General features: G+C 42.8%; 1 protein-coding gene and 1 long non-coding RNA gene across 2 annotated transcripts in view; one reads left to right on the forward strand and one right to left on the reverse strand.

Annotated features, from left to right (window-relative positions):
- The window catches only part of LOC138971792 (uncharacterized), a 67,283-nt gene extending 56,683 nt beyond the window's left edge, over window positions 1-10,600 (forward strand). Inside the window, exon 2 of the long non-coding RNA XR_011457377.1 lies at window positions 10,339-10,600. This is a non-coding gene — a long non-coding RNA (uncharacterized lncRNA). The remainder of the gene's footprint in view (window positions 1-10,338) is intronic.
- LOC138971790 (arylsulfatase B-like) overlaps window positions 1-13,650 on the reverse strand; it is a 17,917-nt gene extending 4,267 nt beyond the window's left edge. Inside the window, exons 1-9 of the mRNA XM_070344605.1 lie at window positions 13,435-13,650; window positions 12,276-12,387; window positions 11,498-11,549; window positions 10,074-10,177; window positions 8,192-8,298; window positions 7,653-7,816; window positions 7,143-7,244; window positions 4,936-4,999; window positions 98-195 (exon numbers count right to left, since the gene is read on the reverse strand). Of these exons, the coding sequence (XP_070200706.1) occupies window positions 98-195; window positions 4,936-4,999; window positions 7,143-7,244; window positions 7,653-7,816; window positions 8,192-8,298; window positions 10,074-10,177; window positions 11,498-11,549; window positions 12,276-12,387; window positions 13,435-13,555 (924 nt within the window). The 5' untranslated portion in view covers window positions 13,556-13,650. The remainder of the gene's footprint in view (window positions 1-97; window positions 196-4,935; window positions 5,000-7,142; window positions 7,245-7,652; window positions 7,817-8,191; window positions 8,299-10,073; window positions 10,178-11,497; window positions 11,550-12,275; window positions 12,388-13,434) is intronic.
- Window positions 13,651-15,000: the final 1,350 nt, after the last annotated feature.

Genomic DNA, 15,000 nt, shown 5'->3' on the forward strand with positions numbered 1-15,000 from the left:
GCTTGGGTGCGTGTGTGTGTATGTGTGGTTGTGTGTGTGTGTCAACGATTTTGTTTCGTTATATAGCCTAGTAATCAAGCTAAATAGGGTAACTCACATCTGAAGTGAAGACCAGCAGCAGATTATCGGTCAAACCAGTCCGGAACAAAGCCTTCGTAACATTGCCTACTGCTTCGTCCAGAGCTGCAACCATACCTGCAAAAACAACAAAATAAACCCAAACGAGTAAATGAAATAACATAACAGTTACTTTTTTTTTTAAATGGAGACGCAGAAAGCATGACTAAACATTGAGTACGTCGGTCAAGAAATATGAGCATTGTCGAAACTGCATTGGAATTCATATGCCTATATCCCAGCTATGGGTCAAATTGCCGGTGTAGTCGGAGAATAACACTGCAGGAAATAAACACTACAACAGTGTTTTTTCCCCAGTAAAATATCACTGGGAGTGTTATTTTCCAAGGAAGATTACACTCCTTCACCCAGGTAAAAATGACTACGCCCAGGAAATTAACACTACCCAAGGAAAAAAAAGACTGCTTTAGTTTAAAAGTGCACTTGCAAACAAAAATGATTAAAATTCTTCAAGAACACGTTTAACACTCGCATGAAACAACCCTTTCGAAGTGCGCACAGAGGTTCGCCAAATAAATGTTCTCTTGGGTTTCAGCTCTGCCATGGGGGTTGTGATCGAGCCACCTTCTCTCATCTCTACTTTGAGTATACACGCTGATCGTGGTGTTCAGGTACATGGCAGCTGCCATGATCTCTGTTTCTGTAGCCCAGATACCATTTGCTGCCATCTTTGTCGATCTGAGGTATTCTTCTGTGTCCATACCAATATAACGGCCCAAAACGTCTTCGTTGTGTTTGATGGTTTCTATAACTGCGCGTCGGATCTTTTCATGAACATCTTAAGACCCTGCGACCTCCAGGCTTAACGCTCTGAAAAAACAATTCCCGTCACCAATAATTGTTTCTGTTTGACGCGGAGCACCCACTTTCGTTTTCGGTCTGAAGGGCATTCTTTTAGGTGCGGCTAACCCCAGAGTCTTGCATTTCAGTCTTCTCCATGTGGAGTTCGTTGGAGTAAACTGCTTTGGAGGCGCAGAGTCAACCCTAACAATGTGTGGTTCTGATGAACGGTCAGGTTTTACCCGTTTGGAAGAGTCATACACAACAGGTTTGGCTCTGTTCTGTCGCTTTCTCTTGCTTGAGCACAATTCACCTTTCCCGTCTTGCATCAACTGCTGATTGATGTTGACGTCATCAGACGATGAACTCTTGGGAACACTAGCACTGGCACTGCAGGAAGTGTCGAAAATGTTGGCGTCGTCAGTCGATGAACTCTGCGGAACACTGGCACCAGTATTCATTGAAGTTTGTGGACCGCAGTCGTTTGCAGCTTTGTACGGCTTTAGATTAACGCCATGTGCTGTTTGCTTTAAGATTGTGCCGTTATGGGTTTTCAAAATGTAAGTCTGATTTTGATTGACAGCATGTACCACATAGGGACCTTGCCACGGAGCCTTCATTACCCCCCCCCCCCCCCCCCCCCCCTTTCCTATCCGCGCGACGCAGATTCCACAGAAGTACCTGCTCATCCACCACAAACATTCGCTTTTGGCCGTGGCGCTTTTCGTAGTCACGTTTCTGTTTGTCTTGCGCCTGAGTGATGTTCTCTGAAACTGTGTCTTTCACGACAGTGGACAGCTGCCTGATACTGTCCAGCCTTTGCTTGATATCTTCAGGACAAGACGTGTCTTCACAACCTTCGAAGACGCTGACATTAACGTCGTTGCCATCGGTGCTGGATGAGCAGATGGGGTCAATTTCGTCCCCAATCGGTAGTCGGGCTTGTCGACCATACCGCAAAAAGAAAGGGGTGTACAGGTAGAGGTTACATGCCGAGTCTCAGTGATTATCAAAAATAATGGTCGAAGTTAGCGGATCATGAAAAAAGCGAGCTTTAGCGAGCTTTTTCATGACCGCGAACTGAGACCATTATTTTTTATAATCACTGAGACGAGGTGTGTAACCTCTTTATTCCTCCTTTCTTCAGTTATTCAAAGAAAAGAGGAGTTTTTTTGCGAAAGTTTGATCGAATCCTATTCTCTCAACCAGTCAACCTGCGCAGGCGATCGATTAATGCGCGGTTGTATAGTTCCGTGCAAATCATTCCATTCTGTTAACACTTCTTGTCAGTTTTCCTATTTTGGGCTAAAATCAAGTACACAGATATGCTGTTATTCTGCTGTGGCGGCAAAGGCAGATATTGTGTGTTCTGTATATGTTTGGGTATCGCTTAGGATAATGTTTTTTCGTCAAATGGGACTAGCAGACGAACTTTTGCACCCGTGTTCCAACGTTAAAAACTGTATGAAGTTCAGTTTTCTGGGGAAAATAGTGTATGAAACCCCTTTATGTTGTTTAAATTGATGAGATGTGTGCATTTGGTTGCGTGTGATCTGTTTATTAAATGAAATATTGTTGAAAACTGACCGTCGGATTGCAGTCTGTTGTCGAAGGAACTGAGTGAAAAGAAGGGGAACTACTCTTGTCGCTAGACAAAGTATGAGTTACTTGCCTTGGGAAATTGCTTGTGATGAACGGCTTGAGCACCGCAGATGAGATTCAGAAAACAACCGAACTCATGGATTTTATATGGAGATTCATGTGTTCAGGCCTGTAGTTGTTAATTTAAATGCGGTATGTTAGTATTGTTTGCTCCAGAGATGTATACTTCGTACATTAGAGCGTTCGGAACTTTTCAGTCGCAAAAAGTAGTACCGAAACAGAACAACCTCTCAACCCATTGCACTATCGAGGATTCAGGCTGTTGCTGGGTCGTTATTTGTTTGGTTGCTGGGTCATTATCGAAAAATAACTACCCCTACAAGTTTACAGAGGTAAAGAAGCAGAGGGGGGAATAATGTGCTTTTCTGTGCGCTCGTTCTGAAGACAAACAACACACCTGGTAAAGCATCAACCCAATCTTCTTCATCACGCAGAGTTTTCAGCAGCGAAGACAGGATTGTTCGGTTGTTCCTCTCAACAAGGCCATTGGCCTGTGGATGATAGGCGCTTGTTATATTGTGTTTAACTCCACTCAGCCTGTGAAGCTCAGCAGACGTTTGATTCACGAATTCTCTTCCCTGGTCATTAATCTGAATCTTGGGACACCCGTGACGACAGATCAGTTCATAAAGGAACCTTGCAGTATCTTTTGCCGACTTTGATGGCAGGGGCTTGGCTTCCACCCATTTCGTAAAATAGTCCACAGCAACAACGATACTGCTGAAACCACCTGGAGATTCTGGCATTGATGTGATGTCGATGCCACTCTGAGTCCATGGGGAGGATGGCACGGGGACACAGTAAACATCATTTCGCTCGCGCAAGTGCCTGACGAAATGTTTGCCGTATATTTAGTGAGGCGCGATTTGGGTTTGATCTCTTTTTTTTTCAGGTCAACCGTCATTTTTGACGAGGGTGATGCAAAACCCAAACCTCAGAGAGCATTATAAAATTAGAAATAAAATGCAACTGACATTGACGATAGTGTTTTATACAGGTACGTACATGATCCGTCGCGCTTTTGACGCTTGAACAAAGTTCCATCTTGCAGCACATACGAAGAACACATCCGTCTCCAATTTGCTCGTACTCCTCGGTCTTTGCATCCTTCGGGAATCAGGAATTTCAGGAATTTTACGCCGCTTGGAACCTTTTTAGGTTATTTGCGCCGGAAATATGCCGTCAGACAGGAATTTAGATATGTCAGCCAACCTCTCTTTGGACACTTCGGCAGAGCTATCCTTTGGACGACCCATCGTGCAGAAATGAACCAAGTTGCAACAGTCCCAAACAACTCTTTTTTTCAAGTCCGGGGAACAACACGAGCACTGAGTTCGGCTCACTGCCTTCGTGCACTCTGAACAAAATGAACACAGTTCACGCAGTGTTTTTTTCCTGGTAGTCTTATTTGCCGCCGTAGTGGCAGTGTTATATTCCTGGCGCCAGTGTAATTTTCCTAGGAAAATAACACTCCACTTCCGAGATTGCAGTGTTTCTTTCCTAGGAAAAATACACTCCCAGTGTTTTTTTCCTGGAAGTCTTTTTTGCCTCCTACACCGGGCAGGATAGGCTCGTCAACCCTGGCAGGCAGCTATCCTAAGAGAAGACCACTCTGAATTCAAAACGAGGGTAGAGGAGGCTCATCATCCATGGAAGGAAACTCGTCAAGGAGAAGGAAAACTCCGAAATGAAACCCACGCAGTCCCTCGAAGACGGAACAGCACTGGCCTTTTTTAGGCTGGGAGCAGACCGGGTGCCTACGCTATTTTCGAAAATGGTTGTGTCATCAACGAATATGCCTATATTATTCAATTTGGAGATTGTAAAGTCTTTTAACTACAACAAAATACTTCATACATTATTATGAATTTAACATCTACAAGTAGATCATTTCGCAAGTACTCCTCGCTCCTCATTGTCTCTGTCGACGCCCGTATTCAACCGCTTGCTTCCCTTTCTATAATAAACCGAGCATGCGGCGTGGTCGAACAAAAAAAACCCATCCAATTCTCCAAACCGGAGGGAATTCAGGGTAGGGGAATCATTTTTGTAAAATGTGTCAATGCCTTTTGATGACAGGCCTATTCGCGTTGTTTGAGGAGAGACATCCAGACAAACTGACGGAGAGACAGACACAGACACAGTCACACAGAGACAGACAAACTGACGGAGAGACAGACACAGACACAGTCACACAGAGACAGACAAACTGACGGAGAGACAGACACAGACACAGTCACACAGAGACAGACAAATAAACAGACACAGAGAAAATAGAGACAGATATCGAGACAGAATGAGACAGACAAGCAAAGATACATAATGAAGAATTTGTGATTTAACCTATCGACCCACCACAATAAATTCTCCTTGATTTCGACTTTATCTTCTTGCATCTTCTTTCGTAACGCTTTGGTACCTGAAATGAAAACACTCGCTAGGTAAATAGACACACCATTGCAGGACTAAACAAGTCGCGTAAGGCGAAAATACAATATTTAGTCAAGTAGCTGTCGAACTCACAGAATGAAACTGAACGCAGCAAGACCGTATACTCGTAGCATCGTCACTCCACCGCCCGTGGCAAAGGCAGTGCACGTGGAATTGACAAGAAGAGCGGGGTATTCGTTGCGCTGAGAAGGATAGCACGCTTTTCTGTACCTCTCTTCGTTTTAACTTTCTGAGCGTGTTTTTAATCCAAACATATCATATCTATATATTTTTGGAATCAGGAACCGACAAGGAATAAGATGAAAGTGTTTTTAAATTGATTTCGAAAAAAAAAATTTGATAATAATTTTTATATATTTAATTTTCAGAGCTTGTTTTTAATCCGAATATAACATATTTATATGTTTTTGGAATCAGCAAATGATGGAGAATAAGATAAACGTAAATTTGGATCGTTTTATACATTTTTAATTTTTTTTACAATTTTCCGATTTTTAATGACCAAAGTCATCAATTAATTTTTAAGCCACCAAGCTGAAATGCAATACCGAACCCCGGGCTTCGTCGAAGAGTACTTGACCAAAATTTCAACCAATTTGGTTGAAAAATGAGGGCGTGACAGTGCCGCCTCAACTTTCACGAAAAGCCGGATATGACGTCATCAAAGACATTTATCCAAAAAAATGAAAAAAACGTTCGGGGATTTCATACCCAGGAACTCTCATGTCAAATTTCATAAAGATCGGTCCAGTAGTTTAGTCTGAATCGCTCTACACACACACACACACGCACGCACACACACACACACACACACGCACGCACATACACCACGACCCTCGTTTCGATTCCCCCTCGATGTTAAAATATTTAGTCAAAACTTGACTAAATATAAAAAGCTAGGTTCCATCATAGACCATTTATCCTGGACCGCCAACTAGCTCTCTCTCCGCTCTTTCTCTCTATTACGAGGTAGCGGCCTCTCGCATTTAAGAACCTACGCTTACATGGCCTTTCAGAAATCAGGGGGATGTCATATCCGGTGTCGATTGTAAACATGGACGAAGTTGCCGAGGTAAGTTCTGAAAATGCTAAAATAAACTCAGCTAAAGTGCATATGTAACATGTTTTTCGATGAGTTTTGTTAAGTTTAGTTTGGAGTTTTGGAAAATCCAGTTCATTGTCACCTCCCATTGTCACAAATAACTGGAGCGTGCTTTCTTTTCACTGTCTTCGAATCGCTGGCCTTTCAAACCGGACGCAAAGCGCCCCTGAAAGTCGAGCGTCGTAACCTCGAAGGGTCACGTGACGAGTTGGCGGTCCGGGCTATTTGGTCTATGGTTCCATTGAAGCCACACTCCTTTTCAAGAAAACATTTCGTCTCACCCTCTCAGACCTGGCAAGGCTTGTGCATGGGGTAAGGCCAATCCTCCACTTTGTATGCTTGTTGATTTGTGCTAGTTTATTCTATAATGAATTTGGAAAGTGCCTGGAACCAATTGGTGGGACTCGCGCTATAGAAAAGTTAATTATTATTATTATTATTATTATTATTATTATTATTATTATTATTATTATTATTATTACTCACATACTAAAAGTAAACAGCCTGGGTGCTCTCTGTACATAGTGGATTTTTTTGATAAATCAATTTTGTGAAAGGCGCTAATGGCTTTTTCAGAATTTAATTCTTTTAAAAAAAAAAGAAGTCAAACTCACCACAGCAAGCATTGATGGTGTTGAATTTTGGAGTTCCTGTGTTAAAGCTGGGCCAGATCTGAGATGGCAAACCGAACCTTTTACATGATAGGGAGTATGTGAATGCGTGCGTGCGTATGCGCGTGCGTGCGTGTGTACGTACGTACTTGCGTGCTTGCGTGAGTGTGTGCCTGCATGCATGTAAAAATAATAATATAAACCTTAACTTCTTTCAAAGTCATTAGGCCTGCTCACCTTTCAATTACCGGTACAACCACAGGGACATATTATTTTGTGTCGATTGTTCGAATGGTGTGCAACAAATGATTAAGTACATGGTATGCATGTCAATACAAATTATATTTTCTCCTTGATTTATTCACATACATTCCTCTTAGGTACTATCCAGAACCTACCTGTAAGGGCCCGTGGGGACTTTTGAAGGCCAGGTAGAGGAACAGGGGCTTTGCTTTGTCGTGACGCTCGATAACAGTAACTGCCCTCTCTGAAAACAGTTCCTGAAAAAGTAGGTAGTCAAGATTTGTTATTTGTCTATAAAAAAAAAATCTGGTTAGCTGTCTGGCAGGGTTTTCGGGAGTCTGTCTGTCGGTCGGTCTATCGGTCTGTCGGTCTGTCTGTCTGTCTGTCTGTTTGTCAGTCTATCTGTATGTCTGTCGGTCGGTCGGTCTATCGTTCTGTCGGTCTGGCTCTCTGTCTGTCTGTCTGTCTGTCTGTCTGTCTGTCTGTCTGTCTGTCCGTCCGTCCGTCCGTCCGTCCGTCCGTCCGTCCGTCCGTCCGTCCGTCCGTCCGTCCGTCGGTCTGTCGGTTTCTACATCTACTACTACTATTACCACCCCCACCACCACCACCACCATCCCAACAAGTAAGCCGTATGTGTGTGGTCAGTCGCAAAAAACATCCCCTACCGTAGCGTAATGCCCTATGGCCTCTCTGTAGACGGTTTCGTTGAAACGGAAGTCTGTGCCCTTAATCACAACCTTGCTGGTCATGCGCAGTGAAGATTTGATCAAGGAAAGCGGACCTGATGTCAACCAGGAAGTTGCCTTGAACTCTGGGAAAAACTCTCCGTCTGAAATGTGCAGAGAATTAGAAAAGCAATAACTCAGATACACGAAGAGAAACAAGCTTACATACCTTTTTTTTCCGTTTGAGCCCCCAAGGCAACTTGAATTCTGGGTTACACCAGCGGTTAAAATATATACAGTATTCGTAAAATCTTCGATCAAATAAACACAAATCGGAAACACAGGATAACTAGATATGATATTTCCTGAAATGAACTTGAAGTCTTGTTTAAAAGAAACAAACATAAACAAAACGCACGCACACACACACGTGCGCGCACACACCTCCGTCTCGATTACCAGTCCACCGCAGTACTTCAAGTCAAATTGTGACTATTAAGAAAATAAGAAATAATTGATCATCTTTGAAAGTACCGTACTTGCGATGTGCTGATAGTAGTCGTTGGAGCCGAAAAGATTTCCAAAGAAACTGTCGAACCCCCGCCGTGTGGGTGTGTACTTCCAGTTGCAAAATCCCAGGTGCCATCTAAGATCACAATTCTTATGTTTTATTATAATTTAGCTGATAGGAAAAAAAGGATTATGCACGATGTATTACATAAAGTAACCAAATACAGTGGCTACCTCCGTTTTAAAACCCCATCACTTTGTTTAAAAACTTGCTTTCACATAAACAGGGGTGTCCCCGCCAAAAGACAATTAATGTAAGGCCAAAAAAAAAAGTCTGTTTACGGTAACATAGGCAAAAAAAATAGGGTCGGTAGGTCGGGATTTTTTATTTTCTTATTTTAATTTTTTTCCAAAAAACCCATATTTTTTTAGTTATTTTGCCAAAAAACAAAGCCTTTTTTTTTCCCCCAAATGCCAAAACAAGTCCAGGGTCGCGCGAAAAAATAGGATCGGTCGGGATACCGTAAACAGACTATTCTTTTTTTTTTAGCCTAAGACCTCCTCCCATTCTAAGACCCCTGACAACTATGGCAAATTGCAAAATGAACTGAGCAAAATATTTCCCGGCCTGCAACAGAAGCAGCAAGGCTGTTGATTGGTTGGTATTAGTCCCAGTGAAAGAAGGCTCTTTATCCCACGAAAAAGCCTGGACATGTCTGTCACAGGAAAGTGGATGATTGTATTATAGAGGAAGAACAGTAACTGTATCTTAGGTTGCAGTTTGGTTCACTACTTCGCGTGAAAACAGTTGGGCTCAGCGTCTAAGATCCGCCGGGATTATAAGTGGGATAAGACCATCCCTCCACATGGTCACATTCCAACATTGAACAGCCTGTGTGCTGTCTTTGCAAAGTTGGCATTTCTTGGTAATCTTTTATACAAATAAAAATAAAAAACGCTGGCGCTGGACCCGAGTACTCTTCGTACTCTTCAGTATGAAAGTTTTTGTCTTGTGCACGTGGATTTAAAAAAAAAAAAAATATTTTACACAATTAAAAAAATTATTACAGTAAAATAAAACATTAAAACGTTCATAATAAACAATAGTAAACAAGAATTAAAAAAAAAAAATAAGACCGCTCATGCCGGGAATCGAACCCGGATCACTTTGGCAATAGTCGGACGCGCTTTCCATCAAGCCATTGGCAGTGAACTCAAATGACTAGACTGCTAACGTTGCTGCTTCATAAAATTAGGTCGCGCAGTGGCACACGCACGCAAAGCACGCACGCACGCAAAGCCTGGTTGTCGCTGGCTGACTGGGCGGTTCTATGAGCCCATGAGCGATACGCATGCTTTTCATGACGCACGCGTTCGGCTGTTCTATCAGCTCAATGGCTGGCTGTCGCTCCGACTGAATTCGTCCAACCGTCAAGACCTTTTGTGTTTTTTGGGGCATTTAGGTCCCAGGTAACATTATGAAGTTTTAATACGATCAATCGAACCTATTATCAAGTTAGTGTATCAACTTTTGAACGAACTGCGCCCAGTAGTTTCCCAGCAATAAGCTGTTAAGTCGAGACAGACAGACACACACACAGATACACACACAGACACACAATTAAAGTCTGCTGGACCCAAGTACTAGCGTACTGGGGGACAATATCTCACTCACCAAAACGTACAGTATAGGTGTTGATTTTTGGGATGTGACTAATTAGATGGGCGGTCTTATCTCATGTTCAAGCATGGCCAGACTGAGATGGTGAACCGAATGTTTGCACTAGAAACAGTGTGGCTTTCAACTTATCTTGTTTCTGGTTTCTCGCGGTGAATTGAATAAAAACAACTCTGCAGTTAAAAGCAAGTTAATACTTAAAATGTGCAAGAGGTGTGTGCATGTGGTCTTACTTGCCGACCATGTGCGTGGCGTAACCCCGAGACTTGAGCACTTCCGGTATGATGGTGATGTTCCTTGGTATCCTTTTGCTCGAATGGGGACGTATCGACTTTTGCTGCAAAAACAAAGTGCGTATTTTGTTTTTGTTTTTATATTTAGTCAAGTTTTGACTAAATATTTTAACGTAGAGGGGGGAATCGAGACGAGGGTCGTGGTGTATGTGTGTGTGTGTGTGTGTGTGTGTGTGTGTCTGTCTGTCTGTCTGTGTGTGTGTAGAGCGATTCAGACTAAACTACTGGACCGATCTTTATGAAATTTGACATGAGAGTTCCTGGGTATGAAATCCCCATACGTTTTTTTCATTTTTTTGATACATGTCTTTGATGACGTCATATCCGGCTTTTCGTGAAAGTTGAGGCGGCACTGTCACGCCCTCATTTTTCAACCAAATTGGTTGAAATTTTGTTCAAGTAATCTTCGACGAAGCCCGGACTTCGGTATTGCATTTCAGCTTGGTGGCTTAAAAATTAATTAATGACTTTGGTCATTAAAAATCTGAAAATTGTAAAAAAAAATAAAAATTTATAAAACGATCCAAATTTACGTTTATCTTATTCTCCATCATTTGCTGATTCCAAAAACATATGAATATGTTATATTCGGATTAAAAACAAGCTCTGAAAATTAAATATATAAAAATTATTATCAAAATTAAATTGTCCAAATCAATTTAAAGACACTTTCATCTTATTCCTTGTCGGTTCCTGATTCCAAAAACATATAGATATGATATGTTTGGATTAAAAACACGCTCAGAAAGTTAAAACAAAGAGAGGTACAGAAAAGCGTGCTATCCTTCTTAGCGCAACTACTACCCCGCTCTTCTTGTCAATTTCACTGCCTTTGCCATGAGCGGTGGACTGACGATGCTACGAGTATACGGTCTTGCTGAAAAATGGCAGCTACTTGACTAAATATTGTATTTTCGCCTTAAGCGACTTGTTTTTTTCTGTTAATGCTGGGGTTTTGTTGTTATTATTTTGGGTGCTTTCCCTTCTTCTTTTTTTTTTTTTTTTTTTTTTGGAGGGGGGGGGGGTAATTCGTTTGTTTGCTTGCTTGCTTGTTTGTTTGATTGTTTGTTTGTTTGTTTGTGTGAGAGACTGAGAGAGAAAGAGAGAGACAGAGAAAGAGAGAGACAGAGAAAGAGAGAGAGAAAACAATGTGTTGTAGAAAAGAAGAGCAGAGTCTGCATTTGCGTATCACACAGGCGAACTAATTGTGTTGCTGCTTTGAAATATTTTACAAACAGGCTTTGGATAAAAACGTGGTGGTAAATACTAAAGGTTTTTATTGTGCTATTTGATAAGTAAAGCTGAAAGCAAACACAATGAGAAACAAAGAAGAAACAAAGAAGAAATAAAGAGAGCATTCATACCTGGAGTCCGAGGCGAATGGGAAAATAGCCTGTCATGAAACTGGCTCTGGACCTGTCGCAAAACAAATGGCGATTGTAGGGCTGGACCCAAGTGTGTGAGACGGAGGGGCTTCCGAAATGAGGTAAATGATCTGGCCAGGTGGGGGGTCTTAAGGACCTTGCCCCCCAGAAGCTGTTACAGTTTAGCATTTGAAGAGGGTATGTTGCGTCTCTCTTTGAGAAAAAAAAGTGCATTTGCCAGGTAAAGCGCGAGGGGGCTTCCAGAACCCAGGAACAACCATACTCCCCTCCCCCCCCCCCCCCCCCCCAAGGTCCGGCTCTGTAATGGTTATAATGTTCATATTGGACTCTGCTATAAGTCATAGCTTTACCTAACATGACTATATGATTGCAAATGTAAGCGTGTTTCATACGCTTGTGTTCTGTCTGTCTGTCTGTCTGTCTGTCTGTCTGTCGGTCGATCGGTCGGTTTGTCTGTCTGTCTGTCTGTCTGTACGTCCGTCCCGTCCCGTTCTGTCCGTCTGTCTCTCTGTCCATCTGTCCGTCTGCCTGTCAATTTGGACACATCGACTCCGGGAAGTTTGAGGTAGAAGGCACGCATGTACATAATGTACAATAAACAGAATACTACTGGCTTGTTGGGCGATACCAGGCATTCACTTGTTGTTTTTTCAAATATTGAAAAGCTCGCTTTCACTCGCATTTCAATATTTAAAAAATCGACTCTATTAAACCAGGTATCACACATCAAGCCGTGTATTATTCTTTATTTACTCACGGCGAGCATATTGGCTGGACATAGGCAGAGCCCAGTATGACCCCTTGTTTGGCCAGACGGTTGAGGTTCGGGGTGGCCATCTTTGGATTGTTCCAGCCAACGTCGTTCCAGCCTGCACAATCATTTGCACAGGTTATATGAAGTTAAATACTGGCTCAACATATCACAAGCAGAGTTTATATTAGCAGATGAACCACAATTGTCCATCTATTGTAATCAATTGTATGGACAATAAATGATCTTATGTCTTATGTCTTATTAGGCGTGATATTGATTCAACATATCGTTAGCAGAGTTTATGATAGGCTTTATTCTGACTCAACATATCGTTAGCAGAGTTTATATTAGGCTTTATTCTGACTCAACATATCGTTAGCAGAGTTTATATAAGGCTTTATTCTGACTCAACATATCGTTAGCAGAGTTTATATAAGGCTTTATTCTGACTCAACATATCGTTAGCAGAGTTTATATAAGGCTTTATTCTGACTCAACATATCGTTAGCAGAGTTTATGATAGGCTTTATTCTGACTCAACATATCGTTAGCAGAGTTTATGATAGGCTTTATTCTGACTCAACATATCGTTAGCAGAGTTTATATTAGGCTTTATTCTGACTCAACATATCGTTAGCAGAGTTTATGATAGGCTTTATACTGGCACAACATATCGTTAGCAGAGTTTATGATAGGCTTTATTCTGACTCAACATATCGTTAGCAGAGTTTATGAAGGCTTTATTCTGACTCAACATATCGTTAACAAAGTTTATATAAGGCTCAACACTTACTCGCAATAAAAGGATTGTTGGGGAGGTAGGGGATAATTTGGTTCTTTAGTTGTTTTGTTGTTGTCGTTGTTGTTGTTGTGTTGTTGTGTTGTTGTTGTGTTGTTGTTGTTGTTGTTGTTGGTGGTGGTGGGGGGTGGTGGTGGTGGGGGTGGTGGTGTTATTGTTGTTGTTGTTGTAGCTGTCGTTGTTGTTGTTGGTGGTGGGGGTGGTGTTATTGTTGTTGTTGTTATTGTTGTAGCTGTCGTTGTTGTTGGTGGTGGTGGTGGTGGTGGGGGTGGTGTTGTTGTTGTTAATGTTGTTGTTGTTGATGTTGTTGTTGTTGGTGTTGTTGTTGTTGTTGTTGTTTTATTAGCAACTTGACACACTCACCTAGATCATCAGCCACGATGAAAACAATGTGTGGAGGTTTGCAGTTCGCACGCGTAGCTGACGCCAGTATGACTACCACACAGCACACCAGTCTCGGTACCATTCCCCTGTGGGCCTCCATCCCCAAGAAATCAAACTCTGTGAAGTTGACTTGATCCTTACTCTCCTCGCTTCGTCTTGTCCACTTGGCCTGGTTGTATCCTCTTATGTCCTGCTTTTGTTAACGCGGTCCTTTGTTCAGCCCGAAGTCGACTTCGCGAAGTCTTTTTACCGAAAACTCAGTGCTGAAGCTCCGTGCGGCTAGCTATTTGCGAAGTATACTTCGCGTAGTCTTTTTACCGAAAACTCAGTGCTGAAGCTCCGTGCGGCAAGCTTTGCGAAGTATACTTCGCGTAGTCTTTTTACCGAAAACTCAGTGCTGAAGCTCCGTGCGGCAAGCTTTGCGAAGTATACTTCGCGTAGTCTTTTTACCGAAAACTCAGTGCTGAAGCTCCGTGCGGCTAGCTTTGCGAAGTATACTTCGCGTAGTCTTTTTACCGAAAACTCAGTGCTGAAGCTCCGTGCGGCTAGCTTTGCGAAGTATCCTTCGCGTAGTCTTTTTACCGAAAACTCAGTGCTGAAGCTCCGTGCGGCAAGCTTCGGGAAGTATACTTCGCGTAGTCTTTTTACCGAAAACTCAGTGCTGAAGCTCCGTGCGGCAAGCTTCGGGAAGTATACTTCGCGTAGTCTTTTTACCGAAAACTCAGTGCTGAAGCTCCGTGCGGCAAGCTTCGGGAAGTATACTTTGCGTAGTCTTTTTACCGAAAACTCAGTGCTGAAGCTCCGTGCGGCAAGCTTCGGGAAGTATACTTCGCGTAGTCTTTTTACCGAAAACTCAGTGCTGAAGCTCCGTGCGGCAAGCTTCGGGAAGTATACTTCGCGTAGTCTTTTTACCGCAGTGCTGAAGCTCCGTGCGACCAGCTTCGCGAAGTATACTTCGCATAGTCTTTTTACCGAAAACTCAGTGCTGAAGCTTCGTGCGACCAGCTTCGCGAAGACTTCGCACAGTCTTTTTACCGAAAACTCAGTGCTGAAGCTTCGTGCGGCCAGCTTCGCGAAATATACTTCGTGTAGTCTTTTTACCGAAAACTCAGTGCTGAAGCTCCGTGCGGCAAGCTTCGGGAAGTATACTTCGCGTAGTCTTTTTACCGAAAACTCAGTGCTGAAGCTCCGAGCGGCTAGCTTTGCGAAGTATACTTCGCGTAGTCTTTTTACCGAAAACTCAGTGCTGAAGCTCCGTGCGGCTAGCTTTGCGAAGTATACTTCGCGTAGTCTTTTTACCGAAAACTCATTGCAAAAGCTCCGTGCGGCTAGCTTTGCGAAGTATACTTCGCGTAGTCTTTTTACCGAAAACTCATTGCAAAAGCTCCGTGCGGCTAGCTTTGCGAAGTATACTTCGCGTAGTCTTTTTACCGAAAACTCAGTGCTGAAGCTCCGTGCGGCTAGCTTTGCGAGGTATACTTCGCGTAGTCTTTTTACCGAAAACTCAGTGCTGAAGCTCCGTGCGGCTAGCTTTGCGAAGTATAC

Source organism: Littorina saxatilis, linkage group LG7 (assembly GCF_037325665.1).
Source record: "Littorina saxatilis isolate snail1 linkage group LG7, US_GU_Lsax_2.0, whole genome shotgun sequence".
Classification (NCBI taxonomy): domain Eukaryota; kingdom Metazoa; phylum Mollusca; class Gastropoda; order Littorinimorpha; family Littorinidae; genus Littorina; species Littorina saxatilis.